The sequence below is a fragment of the Equus przewalskii genome, chromosome 2 (assembly GCF_037783145.1).
Source record: "Equus przewalskii isolate Varuska chromosome 2, EquPr2, whole genome shotgun sequence".
NCBI lineage: Eukaryota > Metazoa > Chordata > Mammalia > Perissodactyla > Equidae > Equus > Equus przewalskii.
In genome coordinates, this window is record NC_091832.1 from 19,547,388 (window position 1) to 19,572,485 (window position 25,098).

Sequence of the window (25,098 nt, forward strand, 5' to 3'; positions counted from 1 at the left end):
GCAGTGGACAGCTCTGCTCTAGACGGGCAGGAGCGGACACAGGAAGATCAGTAAGAGGCAACTGCCAGGAGCAGAAAGGAGGGGTTTAGAGTTGGGTGGGGATAAGGATTAGGATGAAAACAAGGACGTGGGATGGGGACCCAATGGTTGGAGTCAGTGTCGTGGGTCGGACCCCCTGGAAACGCTCTGAGACTACGTGACGTGCACGAAGGAGGTTTATTGGAAAGTACTCTCAGGAACAACGGCGCAAGGCGGAAGCCGCATCGGGCAAAGGGAGAAGCTGATAGGCCGTGCAGTCACAGCAAAGGCCCCGGGCAGTCTCACAGTCTCATAAGGAGTTCTGGAGCTGGGACGGCCCTTCAGAAGTCCCAAGTTGCAGCAAGGGGACCTGGCCTTTGCATACCTGCCATCAACTGACCAGCCACTGGATGTAGGCTGTCCCTGGGGACGGGTGTAACTTTGGGCAAGGTGCCCCCCTTACACCAAAGGCAATTCCTGGAGATGGATTCAGCTGTGAACCATCAACAGCCTCCACTCCCAGAAGGCGGGGAGTGAGTGCCTTGGCCCTGAAGGGGAACCTGGGCACATGCCACAGAATCCGCTACAGCCAGGCAGCCGGGGACAGGAGAAAGGGGACAAGAGAGAGGCCTCCTGATTCAGACAACTTCTTCCTTCCAGGAATAGGGGTGATGACGTCCTGGCAGCAGGAGCACCAAGCACAGGCCGGCCACATCTATCAACAGCCTCTGAGCACGGCTGGGGAAGACTGTCCCTGGGGAGACTCAGGCCCAGTTGGGGGCTCTGTCTCTAACCCACTCACTGCCCCCCACCCTGTGGGATCCTCCAAGCCAGTCCTCAGGTTCCAGTTCCAGCTTTGCAGCTCCCCCTGCCACCGCCTGCTCCCCACCCGGGGCCATCCCTTCCCCCATCCTCAGGAGGACCTCATCCATCTCAGCTGGGCTATTGTGAGGCTTGAATGAGCTTAAGCAAGTGGAAAAGTTTTGTTCCCTGTGGGGTGCTAGCCACATAGGAGGGGGCTGTTATTAAGCATCACACTTCCTGCCTTTGGAAGAGCCATTCCCCTGGGCCCCCCCAACCCCGCTTTCTTCCCTGCCCTGCACTTCCCTCTTCCGACCCTTCTCCTCCCAGCCCTTCCAATCTCCCATCTCTCATGTGATTCTGTCTGTTTTTCTGAGTCTCTCTCTCTGAACCTCCATCTCTACACCCCTCTGCCTCTCCATGTCTCTCTCTGGCCCCTCCTTCTGCAGGTTCACCACCAAGCAGGGAAGCTCAGAGCTGCCCCACAGATGTCGGATGCCCCACACCTGCTGTCCAAGCCAGGTCTGGCCTGGGCAGGGAGGAGGGCAGGGTGGAAGGGCAGAGAGAGTGGCCTGAACTCTCAGGCTCCCAGCAGTAGCTCAGCTCAAAGCTGGCCCACCCACCCCTCTGAGCCCCTACGAGGTTCCTGCTCTTCCCAACGTGGCAGCCACCCACCGACCCTGGCTCCCAGCCTGTTTACTACAGTCGTGCGGAGAGGTTCCAGAAGCTTTGTGCTGGGAAGGGGCCAGCAGCCCCTGCAGCAGCGCAGGCAGGCTGCCAGGTAGCAAGTCCCTGCCCCTGGAGCAGCACAACATCCTCCAGGCTGGGTCATAGTGAGGGTCACAGGCCTGGCCCAGCAGGGGTGGGAGCGGGATGCAAGATTCCCCATGACCCTGGCTCCCCAGGGTGCCCAAGACAGGCAGCTGCTGCCAACCTCACAGCCAAGATAGAGCCCTTCCTCTGGCTCTGTAGGGATGGGGCCCCACTTCTCAAGGAGCTTCTTTAAGAACCAGGTAGAGAAAGGAAATATATAAACAGATGGGTCAGAAATGTACAAATACTGACCAGTCCTCCAACATACACATTCAATAAGCATAACTCAACCGGTGGCTGCATTAGACATCTAGTCAACAGACGGACAGATAGATAGATAGATAGATAGATGGATGGATGGGTTGGTGGGTGGGTGGATGGGTGGGTGGGTGGATAAGTGGATGGATGGATGGATGGATGGATGGGTTGGTGGGTGGATGGGTGAGTGGGTGGGTGGTTGGGTGGGTGGGTGGGTGGATGGATGGATGGATGGGTAGGTGGATGGATGGATGGATGGATGGATGGATGGGTGGATGGGTGGATGGGTGGATCGGTGGGTGGATCGGTGGGTGGGTGGGTGGATGGGTGGGTGGATGGATGGGTGGATGGGTGGGTGGATGGGTGGGTGGATGGATGGGTGGATGGATGGGTGGATGGATGGGTGGATGGGTGGGTGGATGGATGGGTGGATGGGTGGGTGGATGGATGGATGGATGGGTGGGTGGGTGGATGGATGGATGGGTGGGTGGGTGGATGGATGGATGGATGGATGGATGGGTAGGTGGGTGGATGGGTGGATCGGTGGGTGGATCGGTGGGTGGGTGGATGGATGGGTGTCTGGATGGATGGGTGGATGGATGGGTGGATGGGTGGGTGGATGGATGGGTGGATGGGTGGGTGGATGGATGGGTGGATGGATGGGTGGATGGGTGGGTGGATGGATGGGTGGATGGGTGGGTGGATGGATGGGTGGATGGGTGGGTGGATGGATGGGTGGATGGATGGGTGGATGGGAAAACAGAGTCATGGTTTCCAGGTTAGCAAGCGTATCAGTACAAGACCTTCCCTCTCCTTCATCCCACCCAGAAAACCCCCTTTGTCAGGTTTCTTTATTCACCAAAGACTAACTGAAGCACCAGGTTCCTTCCTTGGCCTCTGAATTTTAAGCAACTTTTCTATTTCCTCTTCCCTGTTCCTTCTTATACAGGAGAGTGTGAGGAGCCCAGGTCCTGGGCAAGGGGGAGTGGTTCAGGAACCAAGAAGCCCGCCTTGGCTGAGGCCTGTGAGCTGACCATCTTAAGGAAAGGACAGAGGGAGCCGGGCTGGGTGAGCATCACCCCTGCTGCCTCCAGCAGTCAGTGCAGCACAGGGAGTGTTTCGGGACAGTCCCACCAGACAGCAGGTATGGAACCTTCTTTTCTCCCTGCCAGGAGCCTCTGCTCCCAAGCTGAGACCAGGTGCCCTGAGCAGAGCCCAGAGGACAAGGCTTGAACTATGCAGGGGATTGGAGGGGGGCCAGGAGCTAAGCAGTGGAGGGAGGATGGGGAAGATGTGACTGGGAGCCCCCAGGGGGAGGAAGTTTTGGGGCAGGCTTGGCTGAATGGGATTAACGTGGGCACCCCACCCTCTCCAGCTTCCGTCTACTGGGTGGCTTCCAGGAGTCTCAGGGCCTGAGCCCAGGCAAGGCCCAACCAGGACATGAAAGACTCTGGAGAAGTAATGTTAGCAGGACCACCCACCCCACCCACTGTGGGTGTCCTGGTCTCTCTAGGTGGCAGACACTGGATGCCCAAGGCAGCTGGGACATGGGAAGGGGCTGGAGGAATCTGAAGAAACCAAAATGTACCCCCAGGCTTCCCCAACTCCTTGTGATGTTGTAAGGATTCTATGAAGTAATATACGTAAAGTGCTTAGAAACCTAAGAAATGCTCAATAAGTGTCGGCCATCAGCACCTAGAACAATGTCTGGCACAAAGTGGGCACTAAATATTTGTTGGATTAATGTACGAATGAACGAATGAATCCTGTTCCCACTTTGCCCCTCTACTTCAAACACTGGAAGAGACGAGTCAATATTGTCTCCATAGCTACTGAAGAAGATGTACATATTAAGCTCATTCCAACCCCAGGGCCTTTGCCCTTACTATTCCCTCTGCCAGGAGTGATTTCCCACACATCTTCACACAGTTCACTCCCTCAATCGATTCAGATCTCTGTGGCTGGAAATGAGAAAGGGCCCTGACCACTGCCTGCTGATAGAGCTCCCTGTTCTCCCCAGAGTTGTCCCTCCTTCCCCAGTCAAAGATGCTCACAAAATACATACACATACACACACAAGTCCAGGCAACCCTAACTAGACAAATTCAGTGTCTGCACCCCAGCCAGGGTTAGGACTTGAGCTGACAGGGGCTCTGGACTGCCAGGTGGTCCCTCCCATAGGCTGATGGCCATCAGTGTCCATGCATGACAAGGGCTCACCCAACCCACAGAGGAGGTCATGTTCTGTCCCAGCCACCCTGGCAACCAGCCTTGGCAAGAACCATGGTACCATGCAAACATCAGAGGCCACTGGACCAGGATTTAAGAATCCTAGTTCTACCACTTAAGAAAAAAAAGCTTCTACTGAGCACTTACTGTGTACCAGCCACTGTGCTAAGCTCCCTATGCACTTGAGCTCGTTAAACCCTCACAACAACTAAGCAGGTTGGATGTTATCCTTATTTTATACCTGGCTGAGGCAGAATAAACCAGCTAAATGCTCGGGCTCTGGAATGAGACAGACCAGGTTCAAATCTGGGTTCCTCCACTCACTTGCTGTATGACCTTGGGCAAGTCACTGCAGCTCTCTGAGTCTCTGCTTCCTCCTCTGTAATGAGGAGATAAGACAGCCACCGCCTTTGATCTTCATGAAGATCAAAGGGGATAATGGATGAAAGTGCTGCATGGTGCCAGGCACACAGCCTTTTGTCAAGGTCGGGGCCCGCCCTTCTCTCCGTATCTTGCCGCCTCCCCTGCCAAGGTTTGCAGGCTAGGACTGGTCTTCCACATGGTGCCAGGCACAGGGCTGGGCACAGCCAGCACGCACAGAATATTCTTGCTGACTGGCAGATTTTCCCAAGGCCTTGATCGCAGAGAGCACTCCCTCCTGAAGCATCCAAGCAAGGGATTCCTGCCCTGGGCAGCACCAGGGGGAACTCTGGAAGGCGGGCCCTTCCTGCCTCTGAGCGTCTACCTTGCTTAGAAGACCTCACCACCACCATGTGTCCCACCCTGCACCCCAGATCCTGTCCTCGTTCCTTGGGTCTGAGTTCCTACCTAGAAAGCTTGACCGGCACCCTAGCTTCTCCAAGACCATGGCCACCTATAGGCCCACCAGTCACTCACCCCAGGGCCTGGAGATCTGATTCTGTCCCAGCCCCTTAGGTGGACCCTGCCGTATGCTGTCAGATGCCCCCTATTCACAACAGCTGCCCAAATCACCCACTCCAGATCTCCAGGCTCCAGTGTGGCCACTGCTCGACCCTCCCACCGCCATTCGCCTGCCCGCAGCTGTCACTTTCCCCCACCCAGCAGCCTCTGACACGTGCACACTCAGAGCCTGCGGCCAGTCTACACCAGCCATGCCCTCTGCAGGGCCCTGACACCTGGCAGAAAAATCACAGAGGCACTTTGACATTAATCAAAGACACTCATAAATAAAAACGTGTAAATCATATGCAAACCAAGGTAGGAATTTACATCTTTCACTGCTGAGTCAGCATCCCCACGCACCAGGGAGGCTGCCTGTGGCTCAGGAGGTTTGGGACAAGAGCCCTCCCATCTACAGACCCATCGAATGATCCCAGATTCATCATCGGAGATTCTCGAACTTCCAAGTTGGGGGCACCAACCACCATTTATTGCTTGCCTATTACACACCAGCTATCCTCTTACACACCAGCTCCAATAGGCATTAAAGGAGGTAACGTGTAAAGTGCTCAGAATGGTACCTGGATGTAGGAAGCACCCCATATATATGGCTATTATTATTAATATCGCTCTGAGCCTCAGTTTCTTCATTTGTAAATGGGAAGAATTGTCACACCTGACTCACAGGGTTCTCATGAGGACACACCGTGCAAGCCCAGATGGAAGCACTGAGCACAAGTCCTGCACAGAGCGGGCACTCAATAAATCTCAGCTGTCATTATTAAATAGTGTGGTCCATGCAAACAAGTTCTGGAAAGGTATAGCCAATAGGAGCAGTGGCGAGGGGCAAGGCAGAGAGATTAACAGATTTCCACTTTCGGCTTCACATACTTCTGAAGTAAAGAATTTTGACACACAAACCTGTATTGGTTTTATCATCAGCAAAAACAAGAAAGATTTTCCTATTTGGTGGCATAAAAGCCACCAAGGCAGCGACTGTCCCGGGAGCATTAACTCCTCAGCTCCCTCCTCCTGGTTCTGCACCCCTCCCTACACGGCCTCTCTCCTCAGATGCTCTCCTGGGGATCTGCGTCCCTCTGAACCTGGCCAGGGGCCCGGTAGGCTGGACCGGGGAGAGCAGTCTGCTCTGGACACAAGGTTTATATTAATAAGACCTTACGTGACTTTCCCTCTCTGGCAGGACAAGCAGAGGTGGGAACCCTGGAACTTTTCCATACAAGCGAAGCCAGGCCTCAGTTCTCCCACCTGCCCTCAGGATTGGGCCTGGACCCAGGCAAAGGTCCTCTTTCTTAGATTTAGTGCCACGCACACAGCCTTCAGCCTACAGAGAGGCTGTTAGGTCGGGATTCGTGGCCACCCCTCGACCTTAAAGCTCCTGCCTGGCTCCTGTCAAAAGGGTCGAATCTTTGGATCCTATACATCTTCATCTTCGTCGTGGATAAAGGATGCTGGGCAGGACCAGGCTCCCAAAGGCCCCGTCCAGGGCACTCCCGGCCCATTCCCCAGCACCTTTAGCTTCAGTCAACAAACCAGGTATGAATACGAAGATTGGCCCTCTTCTCTGGAGCCCACATCTTCCGAGACTGAAAACCAGTGTCCCCCCACCCCACCCATTTGAAAAAAGAAGGAAATGAGATCACAGCAGCACAACCACATGATCATTAAGCAGGCATCCTTTACTGGTATCACTACAGACCAGGGTGCTGGGGAGACAGAGATGAAATGGAGCCAGCTGCCCCCAGGAGCTCACAGCCCTATGGGAGAGACAGACACGTGGATGGCAATGGCTGTGCATGCCCATAAATGCTAACACAGAGGTGACCTGCATGACACAGTGTGGAAGCAGGGCAGAGGCAGTGGCATAGTCGAGAGAGAGAGTGGAAAGACTTCCCAGAACAGGTGACCCTTGAACTAGGACTTGAAGAGTGTGATGGGGAGGTGGGCATTCCAAGGAGAGGGAACTGCTTGTGCAAAGGAAGGGTGTCGCGAGGGCCTGGGGTGTTTGTGGGAACAGAAGCTCAAAGCTGCTGGATTCAGAGGGCAGGGCCCCTGGGGGCTTTGGACCTGATGATGTCCACAAGAGGGAGCAATGGAAGGCTTCTCAGGAGGCAAGTGACATGTCTGTGTTGTGTCTTGGAGGAGCACACTGATTCAACTCAACAAAGGGACCGGAGGAAGGGAGAACCATCCTAACCAGTCACTACAATTTATGACCTGTTGGCTTACACATTCTTTTAACTTTGGTTTCCCGGAGCACTGGGGTGTCAGCTTTGTCTGTCCCTGGAGGTCCCCAGAGCAAGCAGCCCAACGACCTTACAAGTGGAGGTAAAACGAGGCCCTCTACCAAAGAGCCCTTCCCTGGTAGAGAGGAGGGCAGGGACGTGAGTCTGGCACATACTCTGTTCTCAGCTACAAACCAAAGTTGAAACTCGACGGTGATTTTATCTGCAATGACAAGTCCACCCCCAGGCTCAGACAGGTATTGTTCCAGGCTCAGCAGACGTCCCCAAGTCAGACAGATGTCCAGGGCTCAAACAGACATTGCCCCCAGGCCAGGAAGATGTTGCACCGGGCCCAGACAGATGCTGTGCCAGGTTCAGACACATGTCCTCGGTCCAGACAGAAGCTGTCCCGGGGCCAAATAATGTGCTGGGCTCAGCCAGGTGTCCCAGCCCCAAACAGATGTTGTCTCCAGCCCAGGCAGATGTTACCCTAAGCTCAGACAGATGTCTGCCACCAGAGATACATAAAGATGCTAAGAGGTCCCTGGGAAAATATAATTCCTAAATCCTCTCTCACCACTTCCACCCTCCACCTGCTGCTCCCGAGAAAGCTGAGGGAGGCCAGCGCTGAGCCAGCCAACTGTCTCCAGACCCTCCCAACTTGTAACAGCTAAGGAGCTATATCTTTCTGTCCCGCCCCCTGACTCCAGGCTAGACTACTGCATGGAGGGGAGGAGGGCACATCAGTGGGACGATGAATGAGGCACATGAACAGGAGTACAGGGCATCTGTGCCATCTGTGGCACAGCAGATAGTGATGCTCAGGCTACCCCAGCTGGCTCTGTATAGGGAGAGGAGGCTGGGGGGATCAGAGGAAGGAGTGGGTTGATATAAGGACCAGGTCCACTAAGTCTTACCTCAAACCCCACACTCTAGCACTGGACGGGAGGAGAAGTCCTGTGACCTCATCCCCATGCACACATACCCCAACCAACACCCTAGGAATGTCATTACTGGGTCGTTTGAAGGTGGTTACTGTTCCAAAGCTGGGCTGCATTAGCTAGCAAGAAAGAGAGGAATAAGGAGGCTAGCCCAGTGTAGACATAAAGTGGGAGACAGTCCCATTCATCAGCTTGGTCTTGGCTGGAAGAATGACCTTCCTTCCACAAGAGTCCTCATGGAGCATCCGAGACCTGGAAGGGAAAAGAGCTTCTCACTCGCAGACACACCGCTCCTATCAGGAGCCGGAGTTGTGTGTACTGCAGCTACGCAGAAGTTGGGGTTCAGGAACCAGGGGGCATTGGATGTTCTTAGTCCATGGGTGGAGGAGGCAGCCACTAGACCTGGGATGAAGGAGTGAGCCTGACCTCCCCACCTGCCCTAAGGGGCCCCCAGGTGGGCTCAGACAGTCTCCTCCAGAGGGGAGTTGGAGAGGCTCATAAATATGTAAATTACCTTAAGCCACGCCCCCCAGCAGGTGCCAACTGGGACTCCCCTCAGCCCTACCTACTTCCCCTCAAGAGCTACCTGCAGGCTGAGGAAGGTGAGGTGTGGTTTTTAAAACCGCTCTCAAACAGAATCCCTGACCCAATTACAGACAGTAATACACACACATTAATACGAACCTAACACAAGCACGCAAATGCTTATGAGCTTCCATAAAGTACAAACACACGAACTCATGCAAGCATGCTAACATGCAGTCACCATGTATCCAAGTACACCAAGCCCCCCCCGCACACTGTCGTAAACACTGTAATGCACACAAACCCAAGAGAACTCCCCGCTCTCCCTTCCACGCACCCAAGCTGCCCACTCCCCACCCTCAGTGGGGTCACAAAGTCAACACCAGGCCCAGGAAGTCACCTCACTCTTCTAAGGATGGTGACAAGGACTTAAATTATCATTCCTCCCACCCCACCCTGTGGCGGTGAATTTTGCAGCCATTCAGATGAAAAGTGTGTTAAAAAAAAAAAAAAAAGGAAGAAAAGAAACTCAAACCCAGCCCCAGCCTTTCAGAGTGATTAATCCCTGCTAATGATTTACCGATTTGCAGAAAGCATGTTCTGCATAACCGGATTGTGGGCATTAACTCCAGCTCAGAGGCTGCCATTCTGCTAAAAATGAAAGTAAATTTCAAGAGCAATTGACCAGCCCTAATTTGAATATTCTACTGATGCACTGGGAGGATCCTCACCCCTACCCATAGGCCTAGCGGCTGAGGCAGGAAAAGAAAAGGCAAGGAAAAGTTCACCCCCTAAGAGACATTTCCCCTTCCAGCCCGCCTTTCCTTCACCAAGGCTGAGAGATGGGGGACCTTCCATTCAGTAAGTGAGGCTGCTTCTTTCTCCCCTACCAGAGGCAGCAGCGCCCCTCCTGGCCCTCTATGCTAGGTTCCTGCCAGCACAGGAAGGACAGAAGAGGTAGGACACCAGGAGGACACCTTATAGGGGAGGAGGTAGGGGCTCGAGCTCAGAACAGTGATCCCAGCCCATGTGGGAGAGCTTTCTGGACGGTGGTGAGCACTCCGAACCTACCTAGCTGCCACAACTTGCACCAAGGTAGTGAATAGACAAGATGCCCCTGGCAGCTCCCCAGGTAGGACTCTGACAGCCAGAACCCTGACAGATGCTTCAAGGCAGACAAGCATTCCAGCCCAGAATGAGCAGGGTCTGAGCAGGGTGTGGTCACTCCTGACACTGCTTAGCGAGAACTGGTTGCAGAGCAGGCAGTTTCCGCTCCTGCGCACGCAGCCTCTTACTCACCCCAGGCAGCCAGGGAGAAGAACCAAGCTACACTTTCCCTTTACAGGTTTCCATCCAGGCAGTGATCTCATCTCGGCTTCACAAGAATCCAACAGAGACCATCCTGCCCAGCTTACAGATGAGGATACTGAGGTCCACAGAAACTAGGGGGCTGAGACTGGTCCAATGTCATCCCGTGGGCCTGAGTCAGAGCCAAAGTGGAACCCAAACCCTGACACTCTGAAAACATGGGATCTAGGGCTTAAGGAGACAGGCAGAAGCGAAAGGCAGTGGCCTCTGAGTGCTGCCCGCATGCTGGCCCCCACAGACAAAGACTCAAAGTCCACGCACACAGGAGGGCATCCGAAGACACCAGCTCCTCCAGCAGCACCCCCCCCTGAGCCCCGATCTCTCCTCCCTTGAACTCTTCTCAGCACTCCTGACTTCAAGGAATCCAGGTGGAATGTCCCGGAGCCTGTCTTCCCCCAGCACTGAAAAGGCCTTAGGTCTGCAGCTACATCTGCTCTCAGCGCTTCCTGGGCTCCGAGTACCCACTGACTGACCGAAAGACACAGCGCAGAGGCTCAGAGTCCAAAGGGGGAAAGCAGCCAGACCAGGCTGCCCTTTCTTCCTCCCTCCCAAATCTTGCTCGGCGTACCATTGTGTAGGTTCACCTGTCTGGGACGTGTGTCTGGAATATAACAGTGCGTATGTGACCACGAGGGTGCTGATGGAGAGTGTGGTTGTGTTCTAGAGGCTGTGCCTGAATCTCCCAGGAGGGAACGTGAATGTAGATGGCAGAGGTTTGTGTCTGCGACTTGGGGCTCTGCAGAGAGAGTATGTGGGGCTGGAGTTTGTGTAGCTGCCGTTCATCCCTGCAGAGCCTCCCCCTGCAGCCCCTCTGGCTCGGAGACCCCCCACAGCGAGGGCCCCATCTGCTGGAGGCTCGGTGACCTGTGTCAAATGAGCAGGCGCTCGGTCACACTCCAGAGCCTGGAGGAGGCTGCGCCACTCTGGGAAAGCCCAGGCAGCTCCTGGCCTGGGGGCGGGCTGGGCAGGGTCCCTGCTGGGGAGAGAGGCCCAGGAGCCTCTGAGCCTGGCGGCGGCCTGGCTGGGAGCTGTCCTCCACAAACAAGGAGAGTGAAAAAAATATGAAAAGAAAGGGCTTTTCTGCTTCCTTGGGACTAGTGCCGCCACCAAACTGTGCGGACCACATTCTGGGCTGGGGACAGCCCCCTCCTCTGCTTTCCGATCCCTTGTGCAGATGTGTCAGTTCCTACAGGGTGTAGGTGTATATGTGTATGTCTATGTGACATGTGGGGTGGGCCTCTTTGTGTCTATGCATTGGGTGGCAGAGTGTGCGTGGCTGGCTCTGTGTGCTCCTGTGTGTGAACATGACAGTGTGCCTTTTTGTGTGAACTGGCACACCAGCTTGTGACTCCAAAAGCCACTGTAGGTCTCGTGTATTTTTGTGTGGCTGAAGGAATGCCTACTTGAGTCTATTTAAGCCTACGTGTGGGTTCTGCGTGTGTTCCCATTTAGACACATGCCTGTATTTATCATTGTGTGTTGATTTCTGTGACTATGAATATCCAACCTAAGGGTGTGAGTCCATGCATTCCTATCGTGAATCTGTATGTTTGTCCCTGGGCTAAATTGCACGTGTGTATCTGAGTGTGGCATGTGTGTGTGAACACCTAAACCATTCAGTGTCTGCGTGGATCAGGGGGGTGTCTGAGGTCCGTATGCCAAGTCCTCCCCAGACCCTGTGAAGGTAGGGTTCCTGGATAGAGGGGGTGTTCTGCAGCAGGCCATGTCACAGCCCCCAGCACCCCACCCAGAACCTCGGGGAGCAAGAGCAAAGAAGATGTCAAGACTTCCTGAGGAAAACTTAACTTTCAAATACAAGAAAATTTTTACTCAAGACCAAGCCCATATCATTGTAGAGGGTCTAAAACTTCCAAAGCAGGGAAAGCAACGTTATCCTTTCCTAGTTCACACGGCTGCTCACCCCAGGGGCAGCTCGAACATGCAGAGGGTGTCTAAATTACACGCTTTGCTTCCTCCTTGGAACCTCACAGTAAACTGAGAAGCAGGCATTCCTGTCCCCGTTTTAAGATGAAGAAACTGAAGCTCCAGGCAAAGCAACCAGCACCAAGTCACAGGGCAGCTAACAGGGATGACAGGGACGGGACTGAGATTTGCTGGCTGACAAACTGGTAACCTAGGAGCCCGGCTTTGCTGCAGACACCTCTCAGTCCAGCCCAGACCCGGGATCACAGCTTCAGGAGTGCCAGCTGGCCCTGGCCCACCCTCCGAGAGCTACCAGAGATAGGGTGGTGGGCTCTCTCTACTGTGACAGCCAAAGCCGCTGCCTCCACAGGCATCCTTCCCCATCCCAGAGCAATGAGGAGAATGAGGAATGGGACCCTCATGGGTTCTGCACCCTCAGACAAGCTTCAGCTCCCTCATCTATGCACTGGGGGTAAGAATCTCATTGTTCTCCCACAGGGCCGAGAGGTGCAGGTAAAATGATGAGGGTAAAGCACCCACGAGTCTTCATTCTTCAAGTCTCAGTGACAATTCCAAAGACTGGACATCACACCCGTCCACTGTCCAGACAGTTCCCTTCCTCCAACAAAAACTGAGACAGATTCACAGACTCAAAGACCATCAGAGCTGGAAGGGCCTATGAGGTCAGCTGGTCCAAACCTCCATAACCCCACTCAACAGATGAGATTTAGTTAAAGGGGCGAGTAATTTGCCCATTCACTGGGCACTAACAACAGAAACCAGCAGAGTAAATGCCCTTTCTGAGAGCTTTTCACCCCCATTGTCTCGTATCACCCTCTGACTTACCTTAGTGAGACAGGTGGGCTACCTATGGCACTGTTATTCCCCGTTTATAGGTAGGAAAACCAAGGGCTAGAGAGACAGGACCAGAGTTATTCCTGCCCAGGAAGATAGTGGCAGGTCAGGTTGGCAGCCCCTGCTTCAATGTCTGGTTAGGGCTGGCACGAGAGGAGCCTTCACTACATCATTCCCAGCCTGGGTCCTACCTCCTGGGCCTGGGGGAGGGGCCAGGAAGACAAGCGGACCAGGAGGTCCAGGCCTGCCTCAAAGTGACCCCTTCCCGGGCCAGAGTCCAGGGAAGCTCAGCATTCCTAGCTAGGTTCAGACACAGGGCTCCTTCACAGCTTCTGAAGCAAGGGTGGTACCTCAGGAGCCTGCTCAAGACAGTGGCCAGTGGCCAGACAAGGACCAGACCCTGTCCTACTCCATCCCCTAGGGGCTAGCCAGAGCCTCCTCCTAGGATGTTCAGGGCCTGGATGAGCACAGTCTGTGCCCGGGATGACCCTTGTCACTGTCGACTCTGCCCCAGCCACCGGTGGGATCACCCCACTGCAGCTGTCACCCAAGTCCCCATCACCGTTGTTCACACACTGTGAAGGCTGTGTTCCACAATCTCAACTTGCCCAGTAGGGCTCTAGCTGGGTCCCCAGCTCAGTCCTGTGATCTGGGACCCCAGGGCCCCGGAATCCATGAATCCATGAGAGGCAAGATCATGGGGAGAAAAGAGGTGGGCTGGCAGCTGGATGGCTCCCGGGGAGCCAAGCCCCAGTGTGGGGAAGAGTGGAGACTACACCTAGCTCTGCTCAGCTTCCAGCCCAGTGTGGGTCAAAGGCACAGGAGAGCTGCTACTGGGGTTCCAGTCCACTCAGAATCCTTCAGGGAGTCCTCAAAGAAATGGGGTGAGAAGATACCCGAATTGCACGCCTCACCTTTCCAACAAGGCCTCCTCAATCTCAATTCCCTTTTCGGTAGCCCCAGGCGAGCCGGATTAAACGCCAGTGCAGGACCCCAGGCGAGGCTGGACAGCTCCCGGCCTGCACCCTGGACTTCTAAAGTGCCAACAGCACTTCCTCAAGTCCAGGCCACGCCTCACCTAGAGCAACTGTCTCTGGGGCGTGACCCCGCCATGACCCCGGCCAATGGGCCCTTCAGGCAGAGAGGTGAAGGAGCGAGAAGGCAGCGGCGGCCTGGGACAGATACCTGCCGACCCAGTGAGTCCACCACCCCTGTCGGTGGCGTTTCCCCCCCCACCCCCCCCCCCAGCCGCCTCCACCTCAAGGTTCTCTCACTCTGGAACCCCCGGAACGCGGCCTCTTTACAGGAGCTCCCGACTCCCGCAGCATCACTGCCGCCGGCCGTGCCGCCCCGAGCCGCCCGCGCGGTACTCACCTGCGCCGCGGTGCCCGGGAGAAGGGGAGCCTGCGCGAGGCGTGAAGCGGGTCTGACTCTGCCCGCGGCCGACGCGCTCTCAGGGCCGCGGAGGTCGGCGGAGTTGCGGCACTGGGTCTAGCGGAAGGAGGGGGAAAACGAGACGGGCCGGAGAGGCGCGCGGAGGAGAGCTCCGTGCCCGCTGGAAGCTGCGGGAGGCGAGGCGGCCCAGGCGAGCAGCCGCTCTGGAACCGAGCTGGGGACCCGCGCCGCCGCTCGCTCGCAGCCTCCCGAGACCCGCGGAATCCCGGCCCGCCTGCAGCGGCACTGCGGAGGGAGGAGCGCGGGGCTGAGCGGCTTCTCGGAGCCCGAGCGCCTCCCGGAGCCCGCCATCCTCGCCGCCGCCTCCGGCCGCCCCTGCCAAAGACGGGCGGGAATTCAGCTCGCGTGGAGTGTGGGACCCGCCGGGCTCGGAGTCTCCAGCGAGGGGGGAAAGCTGGGCCCACGCAGCCAGGACGAGAGGGGGTGCGGTCCCAGTGCCACCCCCGCGCCACTCCCCACGTGGCGGCCGCGCCCCCGGGGCGTGAGTGTGTACGCGGACGGCAGGGGGGCCGTGAATGAAGCCCCAGCGGCCAATCAGCACGGCCGGCGCGCGGGACCCCGGGAGCGAGGCCCAATGGCGAGCTCTGGGCGGCCCCGGCTGGCGGCAGGCGGACGCGGGGGGCGGGGGCCGGGGCCGGGGGGCGGGAGGCGGCTCCGCGGGCAGCCAATGGGCGGCGGGTGGGGTGGGGCTCCGGAGCGCTGAGCGGGTCCCGGCTTTAAGCCGGTGGAGCGCGGCGGCTGGGCCCGCAGACGGAGCGGAGCGGCGGCGGCGCGGGGCGCGGGGCGGCATGGCCACCACGGCGCAGTACCTGCCGCGGGGCCCCGGCGGCGGAGCTGGGGGCACGGGGCCGCTTATGCACCCGGACGCCGCGGCGGCAGCAGCGGCGGCGGCGGCGGCCGAGCGGCTGCACGCGGGGGCCGCGTACCGCGAAGTGCAGAAGCTGATGCACCACGAGTGGCTGGGCGCGGGCGCGGGCCACCCCGTGGGCCTAGCGCACCCCCAGTGGCTACCCACGGGAGGAGGCGGAGGCGGCGACTGGGCCGGCGGCCCGCACCTGGAACACGGCAAGGCGGGCGGCGGCGGCACTGGCCGAGCCGACGACGGCGGCGGCGGCGGCGGTTTCCACGCGCGCCTGGTGCACCAGGGGGCGGCCCACGCGGGCGCGGCATGGGCGCAGGGCGGCACGGCGCACCACTTGGGCCCGGCCATGTCGCCGTCGCCGGGGGCCGGCGGAGGCCACCAGCCCCAACCGCTCGGGCTGTACGCGCAGGCGGCCTACCCGGGGGGCGGCGGCGGCGGCCTGGCCGGGATGCTGGCGGCGGGCGGCGGCGGCGCGGGGCCGGGCCTGCACCACGCGCTGCACGAGGACGGCCACGAGGCGCAGCTGGAGCCGTCGCCTCCGCCGCACCTGGGCGCCCACGGACACGCACACGGACATGCACACGCGGGCGGCTTGCACGCGGCGGCGGCGCACCTGCACCCGGGCGCGGGCGGCGGTGGCTCGTCGGTGGGCGAGCACTCGGACGAGGACGCACCCAGCTCGGACGACCTGGAGCAGTTCGCCAAGCAGTTCAAGCAGCGGCGCATCAAGCTGGGCTTCACGCAGGCCGACGTGGGGCTGGCGCTGGGCACGCTGTACGGTAACGTGTTCTCGCAGACCACCATCTGCCGCTTCGAGGCCCTGCAGCTAAGCTTCAAGAACATGTGCAAGCTCAAGCCGCTGCTCAACAAGTGGCTGGAGGAGACCGACTCGTCCAGCGGCAGCCCCACCAACCTGGACAAGATCGCAGCACAGGGCCGCAAGCGCAAGAAGCGCACGTCCATCGAGGTGGGAGTCAAAGGCGCGCTCGAGAGCCACTTTCTCAAGTGCCCCAAGCCCTCGGCGCACGAGATCACGGGCCTGGCCGACAGCCTGCAGCTGGAGAAGGAGGTGGTGCGCGTCTGGTTCTGCAACCGGCGGCAGAAGGAGAAGCGCATGACCCCGGCGGCCGGAGCCGGCCACCCGCCCATGGACGACGTTTACGCACCCGGCGAGCTGGGGCCGGGCGGGGGCGGTGCATCCCCGCCCTCGGCGCCCCCGCCGCCGCCACCGGCCGCGCTGCACCACCACCACCACCACACACTGCCCGGCTCGGTGCAGTGACCCCGCGGGCCGGGCTCCTGCCGGCGCGCGGCGAGGTGCCGCGCGGCCTGAACTCTTTTTTGTTCGGTTGCTTTGGATTTTACAAAAAGCCCCGAAACTTTCGAACAAAACCAAACACCCGGACGACCCTCTCCGGCGAGCGGCGAAGACGGCCGATAGGCTGCGTCACCCGAGCCCCAGGAGAGAGGAGCGAAGATCTGGACCGCGCCAACTCACCCCGGGCGTCCTGCCCGCCGCCTGCTCCCTGCCCTCCTTCCCTCGACGACCCCCGCCCCTGCCCCCCGGGCTGTTCGGGGCCGGATCCCGGCAGCGGCCTCCCCACAGCGACAGGTAACGCGGTACGGGGTTAGGGATTTCCCGGGAGAGAGGAGGAGAGGGGGGAGGGTTCCCCATCCCTCTCCCCGGCGCGGACTCCCGAGCCTGCGGGTCGAGGGCGGGGGACTGTCACTTTATTCGCTCCACGCCTCTTCTCTCCCATAAGGATGTGCCCCATCCCCCTTACCCTTCCTCCGGGTTTGGTTTTTTACGATTTTTATTTATTCATGGAGCCTCTCGGTTCCTGGGGTCCTTCTAACTCCGCCCGCGCCCTTAATTTAAATCGCTGTATACTGTATTTATCGGGGCCCCGGAGGGGAGGCCGCGAGAGCCGCGTCTGTGTATAAAGCAGGAAATAGCCAAAGCTTTAATCTAGCCTAATTTATTTTTTCCCTTTACCTTCCCCTACCCTACCCCAAAAAAAGCAAAACAAAAAAACAAAAACTAACAAAAAAAATTTTAAGTGTTCATTTTTCGTTTCGTTTTATCCGAGCTCCAGCTCGGTTCCCGGCCACACCGGAGGGGTCTGCGCTCCCACACACACCCCGATGGGACGGGGCTTGTGCCCCACCGCAGACTGACCACCGCACAACAGGGCCCCCGCTCCCCGCGGGGCCCTGACCCCCTGGCCACAAACAAACGAAACTTGAAAAAGTTGGAGATATTTTTTAACCAGCTGTAGAAATAAGCCGTTCCCTGAGAACCTTCTGCCTAAATCCCCGCGGCTTCCGTCTGCTCCCTTTCCAGCCCCCTGGGATGCGGGATGCTGGGGGGAGGCCTGGAGAGAAATTCCCCAAATTTGGGGTGAGGTGGGAACCATGTAAATATGTGAGATATGTACACACCGGCGGGGAGAAGAAACATTTTGTGCTTGGCTTTTATTTTTGGTTTTCCGGGTTGCCCTCCCTCCCGATCCTAAAGGATTTTGTACACCGACTAATCCGAAAAAGATATTTTAATATGATTTCCAGATTTCTGACCCATCTCTATTTATTTTCCGGATGTGTTTGGAGCTTCCCCCTTCTCCATTTCTTGTTCTGTTTGTTACAGTTTGAATTTAAATTTTGTTATTTTTATTATTTTTTGGAACAATGTTTTGATGCATTCTCTTTGTATCTTTATTGCAAAAAAAATGTAGACTGGGAAGTTCCCTTTATATTTATGTTATAGTAAATATTTTATTACTCACATAAACATGTACCCCAGGGCCGTGTCCTGTCCTCTTTACTACCAGGGCTGGGTTGGTTTGGGGGTGAAGTGACGGGATGCCCTCGCTTATCCCCTTAAAGTTCTGGCCTCACTGTCCTGGAGGAAGGTGACCACACAGACCTTCTTGCTGGCCAGTATCAGGACCACTGGTTACTTGGGCAACAGTTGGGCCCCTGCCTCAGGTGAGTGAGTTTAGGCAAGATGAAGCCGCCTCTTGTCCCCTCCCATAAACAGACTATCCTGAGACCAGACCAGGGCCTAGGACACCCTCACCGAATTGAGTCAGCCATTCCTCAGGCACAATTCGACTCCTCTTCACGGCCAAGAAAGGAGCCTGCTTCAACCTGGACCGCCAGCCTGGCATCTTTGTATCCCCCGCCCGGCACCACAGCTCCTGACTTTGGTTTCACTTTGTACTCCATGTGTGGGGTCCAGGCCAACTCCATCGTTCCAGGTTCTGGGGCCACTGGAAACTGAATCAGGCCCACCAGCCCACTCCAGCTGGCTCTCTACCCGCAAACCAACGGTACCCAAACCTGCGTGGATCCACTGGGCGTTCACACAGCTTAGACAGTGGTCCTGCGGGAGTTGAGTGGGCCTGGGGGGAAAGCCCTGCCTGTCTGTTTGGGCAAAGCTAGCCCTACTACTTCTCTGCAGACAAACCACTGTGCCCCAACTTCTCTTGGGGAAGAGTAGGGCCCAGCTGTGAAAGCCCGGGCATCTCCTCTCCAGGGATGAGTACCCAAAGGACACCCTCCCTCCGCCCCAGGGAGTGATGCATATGCCTGTGTGAGGATTCCACGGCTGTGCAATCATGACCTGGAGAGGACACAGACGTTCTCAGACATCCCCTTCTCAAGCCTTCGACAGCAGCATCCCCCCGCTCCAGAAGCAGGATGGGGGAGGCAGATCTGAGCTCCAGAGCCAAAGCCTAAGGTTCCCTGTGTCCCAGTCAGGAACTTCTTTTTCCTTTAAAACAACTCTTCCTAAAAATATGAATAAAACAGCTCCTCCTGTTTCCTCTGTAGATGCAGTGCTTGTCCCTTCTCAGGAGAAGTCACATGAGGTTTCTCTTCCTCTTCACGGAGACAGAGCTTGAAGGCCTAGTCACTTGCCTAGGGCGAAAGTTGTGTCCCTCGTGAGGGTGTACGTGTGGCCTTCTCCAGCCAGGGAAGCTGCCCAAGTGCAGGCCCGTGAGAGGCCTTGACTCTAGCCGACAGTGTCTTGGGCACCCAGAGAGGTGTCCCCAGACTCCCCAGTTGGCTGTCCCTGGCCAGGCTGCAGCCTCAGGATGACCCTGCCGTGCTGACAGTTCCCAGTGACTTTCTGGGCTCTGCCCCTCGATCTCAGGGGGAACTACTTCCACAGGTACAAAACCCGCCAGAGTTTTCAGAGGCTCACTCACCGCTCCTTCCCCCCTACTCACTAGTCCAGCCTAGTGGGCGATTAGCCCTATAATTGGCACCCGTGTCCCAGCCATTCCCCATACTGGCAGGCCAGTGAGCCTCTCTCATGCTTCTCAAAGAGGAGGCCAGGAACTTCTCTCAAAGAGGCTGGCCAGGTGACAGTGTGGCCAGGAGCCCCTGGCCACCCTACCTCGGGCTCCCGTTTCCTCCTCCACTAAGTACAGAACTTCGAAGCAGTCCCGCACTCCCCCACACTCCCTTGTTATGTCTCCATTCCTGGATTCATCCCAGCCTCGGGGCCCTGCAATGGAAGCAGATGAAGCTCGGTGCTCCCTGCCGCCTGCGCCGCCACCCGGGGCCTCCGCAGGTTTGGAGGTTGGAAAGGGTGGCTGGGAAGACTCGAGCCTTTCGCTGGCCTCTGCCTGCAGCTGACATCAATTGATTGATTGATTTCCTAATTGCTTAATCCTGTACAAGAGGGTGGATTTATTATCTAAGCAAGTCAACTCAAAAACAACAAAACAATGTTGCCTCCCAAGAACCAGCAGCAGCTGAGGCGTAAAACAAAAAAATGAAAAAAAAAAAGTGGAAAAGGGACAGAAGAAAATCTTCCACTTTGCAAGGATTTGCTTAATGAGACACCAGCCTGGGACAGCTACCCAGTGACCAACCCTTTGGTCGCAGAAGGCCCCAGGGCTCCTCCCCCCAGTTCCCATCCTGGGCTGATGGTAGGAGCTGCAGCACATTTGAACGTGTAAGGAGAAGCCACAGGGAGAGAAATATTTGCCCGGAGTCTTACTCCCTGGATAGAATACAGTTTAGGAAAGACACAGTCAGCTGTGAACTTGACCGCGGTTTCTCCACCCCATGTGTATGTGGATATATACCTGCTCACCCTCGAGAGCCTCCTGACTTTCTTTCACTCAAGAGCAGCAGATGGCCCTAGCGTCGACCTCCGGGGAAGCCCAAGCTTTCCCCTCACAGATCTGGGGTTTTCTGATTCCATCTCCCTCCCCTTCTCATTTGAACAAAATAATTTCCTATGATCACACAGCCACAGATTCTGTTAGAGCTCCACTTTCCCCACGTGCACCTCTGTGAAGTGATGTATGAATCTGCATGTGTGCCACCGTGCCTGCAAATCTGTAGCTGCTCCCAGAGATAGGAGCGGGGAAAGGAAGTCCATGCTATACTGCTGATGCTTTGAGCTGGAAGAACATTTGCTGGCACAGTGGAGGGTCGGGGGGGAGGAGGTTTGGCCAAGACAGGAAGAAGGAAGTTGGCCATTGTGGTCACCTGCAGTCATTAAGGCAAACCCAGAAGGTGCCCTGCCCTGAAGCTCAAGGACACTGAGGTTCTCATGCAACTCCTTCCCCAGGAAGTTGCACTAGCTTGTATGTTGCGTGGCTTAGGTCCTGTGCCATCATCCCTTGATGCCGGCCTCATCGGGGCATCCACAGGGCTAGCTGACCCACAACCACAGCTGCCCACTTAGAGCTGTTTAGGATCCAGTCTCCTCTGGAAGGCTCTGGGCTGCATGTGAGATGGTCAAGCCCTTAATGACGCACGCAGGGCCCAGGCTCCCCAGCAGGGCTTGAGCTCCAGTAAGGAGACCCACCTGAGCAGGGAGAGGAGAAAGAGGAGGTTGGTGTCTGGCCCAGCTGCTCCCCCTAAGCTCAGGGAAGAGGATTCACCTGGGGCCTCCTGCTTAGTGACCAAAGCCAGAGGAGCCATCAGTCTTGTCCCTGCCTGGCATATTCAAAGACCCAAAATTAGTGTTTGGCCAGCCGCTCAGAGTTCCTCTTATCGCCTCTGAGGCCTCCGTGTGGGAGGACTGCCCTCTATTGGTCCCTGAGCTGGGACATGGGAGCAGCCACCAGGGCCACCTCACAGCTGAGTGTCCCCCTAAAAAATTACCTTCAAGTTGGCTACTCTGTGGGGGATGCCAGGTAGAGGAGAGGCTACCGTCACCTTCAAGGAAGCAATCCTGCCTCCCACACACACAGGCTTGCCCGTGACCCTTCCTTCTCCATCTACCACCCCACCCATTCCTGCAGCCATTCTCGGAAATTCGCCAACACAGCTACCTGCTCTGTCTCTCTCCCACTCACACTCATCTGCATCACTCCTCCTCTCAGCCAGCTAAAACCCCAGTGCACGCTCTCACCAGCTTGCTCACTCACACACACGCTAACTCACTCATGGTCACACCCATACCACTGTTTGGCTGTCCGATGCCAGCGCTGTGGTCTTTGGCGCTGAGCTCTCCAGAGTCGCCGGGTCCCTGGCACTGTAATGTCTGATTTAACATGCACAAGCATCCTTTGCAGCATTCGACAGGGTCCCTTTCTCTCAGGATTTCCAATCACTTACCCCACAAGCTGCTTTCCAAACACATCCCTGCCCATCATTGTTCTCAGCTCCTCCCAGATCTCTCCTGCTCCCTTCAGATAATTAAAGTTAGGCTGTGTGTTTGTATGTATGTGTGATGTTATTTTTTAAACACACACCCCCACACGTACATATGCGTGTATATATACAAACACACACAGCAATTAGATCTACCCGTTTCTTGTGCAGTAAACCCTCAGCTACGCACATGTCCCCACATCATCGCCCGATGAACCCAGCATCACCTAGTCACGGGCTCCTGATGTCACACACACACGCACACACACTGGCACTTTCACACAGTTACACCCACCCCCAGCTCCCTGGTGTTTCTCCAGGAGCACAACCCACCTCCCACCCACCTCCAGGGCATCTGAAAGGGTTCCCCTCAGATGAGCTAACTACCAGAAGGGCTGTTTCAGCACCACCCCCCACCCCCCGACACACACACAGTGGACGTGTCTCTGGCTGAGCCTGACCAGGGTGGGTCTGGGTATTATTAGGCTGCAGAGACAGCACAGAGGCATATGGTCTCGTACACAAGAAATAATGTTCATGTTAAATCAGACCTCATGCATAATGCATGGTGCCTGATCTCACATTATTTTGGGTGTTCGTCAAAATCAGTGTTCTTTCTTGTGAGGGCTTCTGAAAAGAAGGGGAAAAGGCGTTTGCTAATTGCACCTGCAGCCCAGACCCAGGGAGCCAAGTGTGCCTGGGGAGGCTCCCTCTGGCCCGGTTCCACCCACCAGTGGGTCTCACCCCTCTGTCCCCTCTGTCTTTCCACATGCAAAGAGGGGCTGACTCGGGTTTGTAGCAGGCCTAAGGCCCCGTGTTATTTTTATTTCTTTTCTCTCGGTTCTCTGTCCCTGGAGGGTTCTGGGGAATAGCAGTGGCTCTGTCGTTCTCACACCCGATTCATTTGCCGTTTTATGAACTCCCCGTTGATTCATCGCCTCCCTAAGTCAATGATTCACTCCTGATGGCTTTTCAGAAATCCTTCTTCAAAGGCTCCAGATTATTCAGCTCTGAACAGGAGCAGACCTGGACCCTGCGCTGCTACTGCTCTCCTTGCTTAGGGTGGGAAATTGTCTCACTCCTTGGCCTTTCCCTGGGGCTGGCCGGTCTGGGGAGGAGAGAGCACTCCCCCGACGCAGAAGCCACTAGAGCTGACCCAAGCAGCTCACGGACAGATCTGACCCTCTGGGGAGGCGCCCTCCAGCCACTGAGGGTCACCTGCCTTCTCCTATCGTCATCAAAGTCCTTGAGGAAGCGCTCCATGTCTCCAAGGAGGCAGAGAGCAGAATGGTGAAGTGCAGGGGCCATGAGACCAGACAGTCCTGGGTATAAATTCTGGCTCTACCTCTTATTAGCTGTGTGACTTTAGGTCAGCTACTTACACTTTCTGTGCCTCAGTTTCCTGATACAGAGACAATGGCAGTTCCTACATCATAGAGCTATTTCAAGAATTAAGTGGGATGATGTACATAGAGCGCTTAGCATAAGTAGGTGATGAATGAAGGAAAGCTGTTTTATTGTGGGGCCCGAGCAGGACATTGTACGAAAACAAGTGAATGAGGAAGAAAACCACAGTGTAATGAACTTTTACTCCTGACCCCGCTCTGCCTGAGGCGCTCTGACATAATACTTATCCAGCACTTCCTTTGTGCTTTATTTTCATTATCTCACATTAGCTATTCCTATTTTGCAGATAAGGAAACTGGTGCCCAGAGACTTTTAGTGACCTGCCCACAATGGCACGACTGGTTAATGATAGAACCTGGGATAAAACTCATTTGATCTGACCCCCGGATCCGTGTTATTTTTACATTCCCTGCTGGGGTGAACAGCAGTGTCCAGTGCTTGGGGTATGTGCCCAAAGCCCAGGGGGTTCCAGAATTCAGGACTGGGCCAGAGAGAGAAATGGGGACCAAGGGTGTTGGAGCTAATCGGCTAGGATCCGCCTCCCTCTCCGCCACTCGGCAATCAGGTGAATCCCGTGAGGCTGGAGGAAGTTGGAAGAGCTGCCTGGGATCACCAAGGTCAAGAAGCCCTCCTGATGCGTCCATTCAGAGCACTGTGTACTGAGCAGCCACACGCAGTGACTAAGAATGCAGGCCCTGGTGTCTGCTCAGGCTTTCGTCCTGGCTGCCTCACCTACTCCCTGTGCGCCCTTGCGCAAGATGCTTACACTTGCTATACCTCAGTTTCCTCATCTAGCAAAAGGAGCTAATGATAGTACCTGCCTGGTAGCATTGCTGTGAGGATTAGGTGAGAGATGAGGTACATTATCACTTAGAAGAGAGCCTGGCATATTCTAAGTGCACATTAAACGTTAGCTATAAAATTAATTTCGTATGTATGATATAGTTATTATATTATTGCTGGGCTGAAGCAGTGCAGAAAAATAATGCATAGGGCTTCCCCCCCACCCAGAATTATTTCTCTTCATTTTCAAAACCATTCTGGAAAGAAAAATTCAAGCTCTCCATCGCCAGTCTACAGACGAGGAGAGGGAGCCCCCAGGCTGTTGAGGGACTCACCCAAAATGACCCAGAAAATTCGTAGCAGGTGCAGTCTCCCAACCTATTCCCCACTTCTGCCTCTTTGTGGCAACCCCATGCCCCAACAACGTGCACTGAGCCCCTTCTAGGTACTTAGGCTCTATGCTGGGTTCTGGGGAGACAGCACCCAGAGGATCAGGGAAGGCCTCAGAGAGGGTGGTACCATTAAGTTGGGTTATGAAAAATGAGTGAGGGTTTTCCTCAGGGGCTCCTGGTTCGGGGCCTGATCCCAAGGAGGCAAAGCCACTCAGCCCCAATGCCCTCAGACCCTACTCATTCCCCCTTCCTGAACCTTCATGCCTCTTCCTGCCCTGCTCGGGACTCTTTTACCAGTGCTCTCCCACCCCTCCACTTTGACTCCAGCATAGAAGATTCAACTCAGGGTCAAGGCCCCTAGACCTTGTGGAGCCACCTACCTTAAGACTTGTTTGACTACAGATTCCTTCAGGTCCCAACTCCTGGTTGACTGCAACTCTGCCCAGAGATTGACCACCAAACCACACCTCAGGGCATCCCAGCCTCAAATGTGGGGCCCATGTACCTTACTATGACCCAAGTTGGGTCATTTGGAATCCCTGGACCTCCATATATGAAATAGGTATGCCCTCATTTATCCGTCTATCGTTCCATGGGCCTATCCATTCATCAACCCACCCACCCATCCGTGCAACCATTCATTCACCAATCTACCCACCCATCCACTCATCTATTCATCCATG

General features: G+C 56.2%; 1 protein-coding gene and 1 long non-coding RNA gene across 5 annotated transcripts in view; one reads left to right on the top strand and one right to left on the bottom strand.

The window, feature by feature from the left end:
* LOC103549512 (uncharacterized) overlaps positions 1-14,807 on the bottom strand; it is a 175,807-nt gene extending 161,000 nt beyond the window's left edge. Inside the window, exon 1 of one of the 4 annotated variants that reach the window (XR_011537458.1) lies at positions 14,270-14,807. This is a non-coding gene — a long non-coding RNA (uncharacterized lncRNA). The remainder of the gene's footprint in view (positions 1-14,269) is intronic. The other 3 variants (XR_011537456.1, XR_011537455.1, XR_011537457.1) reach the window with 3 other exon arrangements.
* A 286-nt stretch (positions 14,808-15,093) lies between these two features.
* On the top strand, positions 15,094-18,015 carry POU3F1 (POU class 3 homeobox 1). Its single transcript, XM_070594068.1, has one exon. The coding sequence runs from the start codon at positions 15,139-15,141 to the stop codon at positions 16,492-16,494; it is 1,356 nt and encodes a 451-aa protein (XP_070450169.1). The 5' UTR covers positions 15,094-15,138; the 3' UTR covers positions 16,495-18,015.
* The last annotated feature ends 7,083 nt before the right edge of the window (positions 18,016-25,098 follow it).

Bases quoted from the DNA above. Each gene is read 5' to 3' on its own strand.
- POU3F1 (XM_070594068.1), top strand. From the start codon at position 15,139: ATGGCCACCACGGCGCAGTACCTGCCGCGGGGCCCCGGCGGCGGAGCT.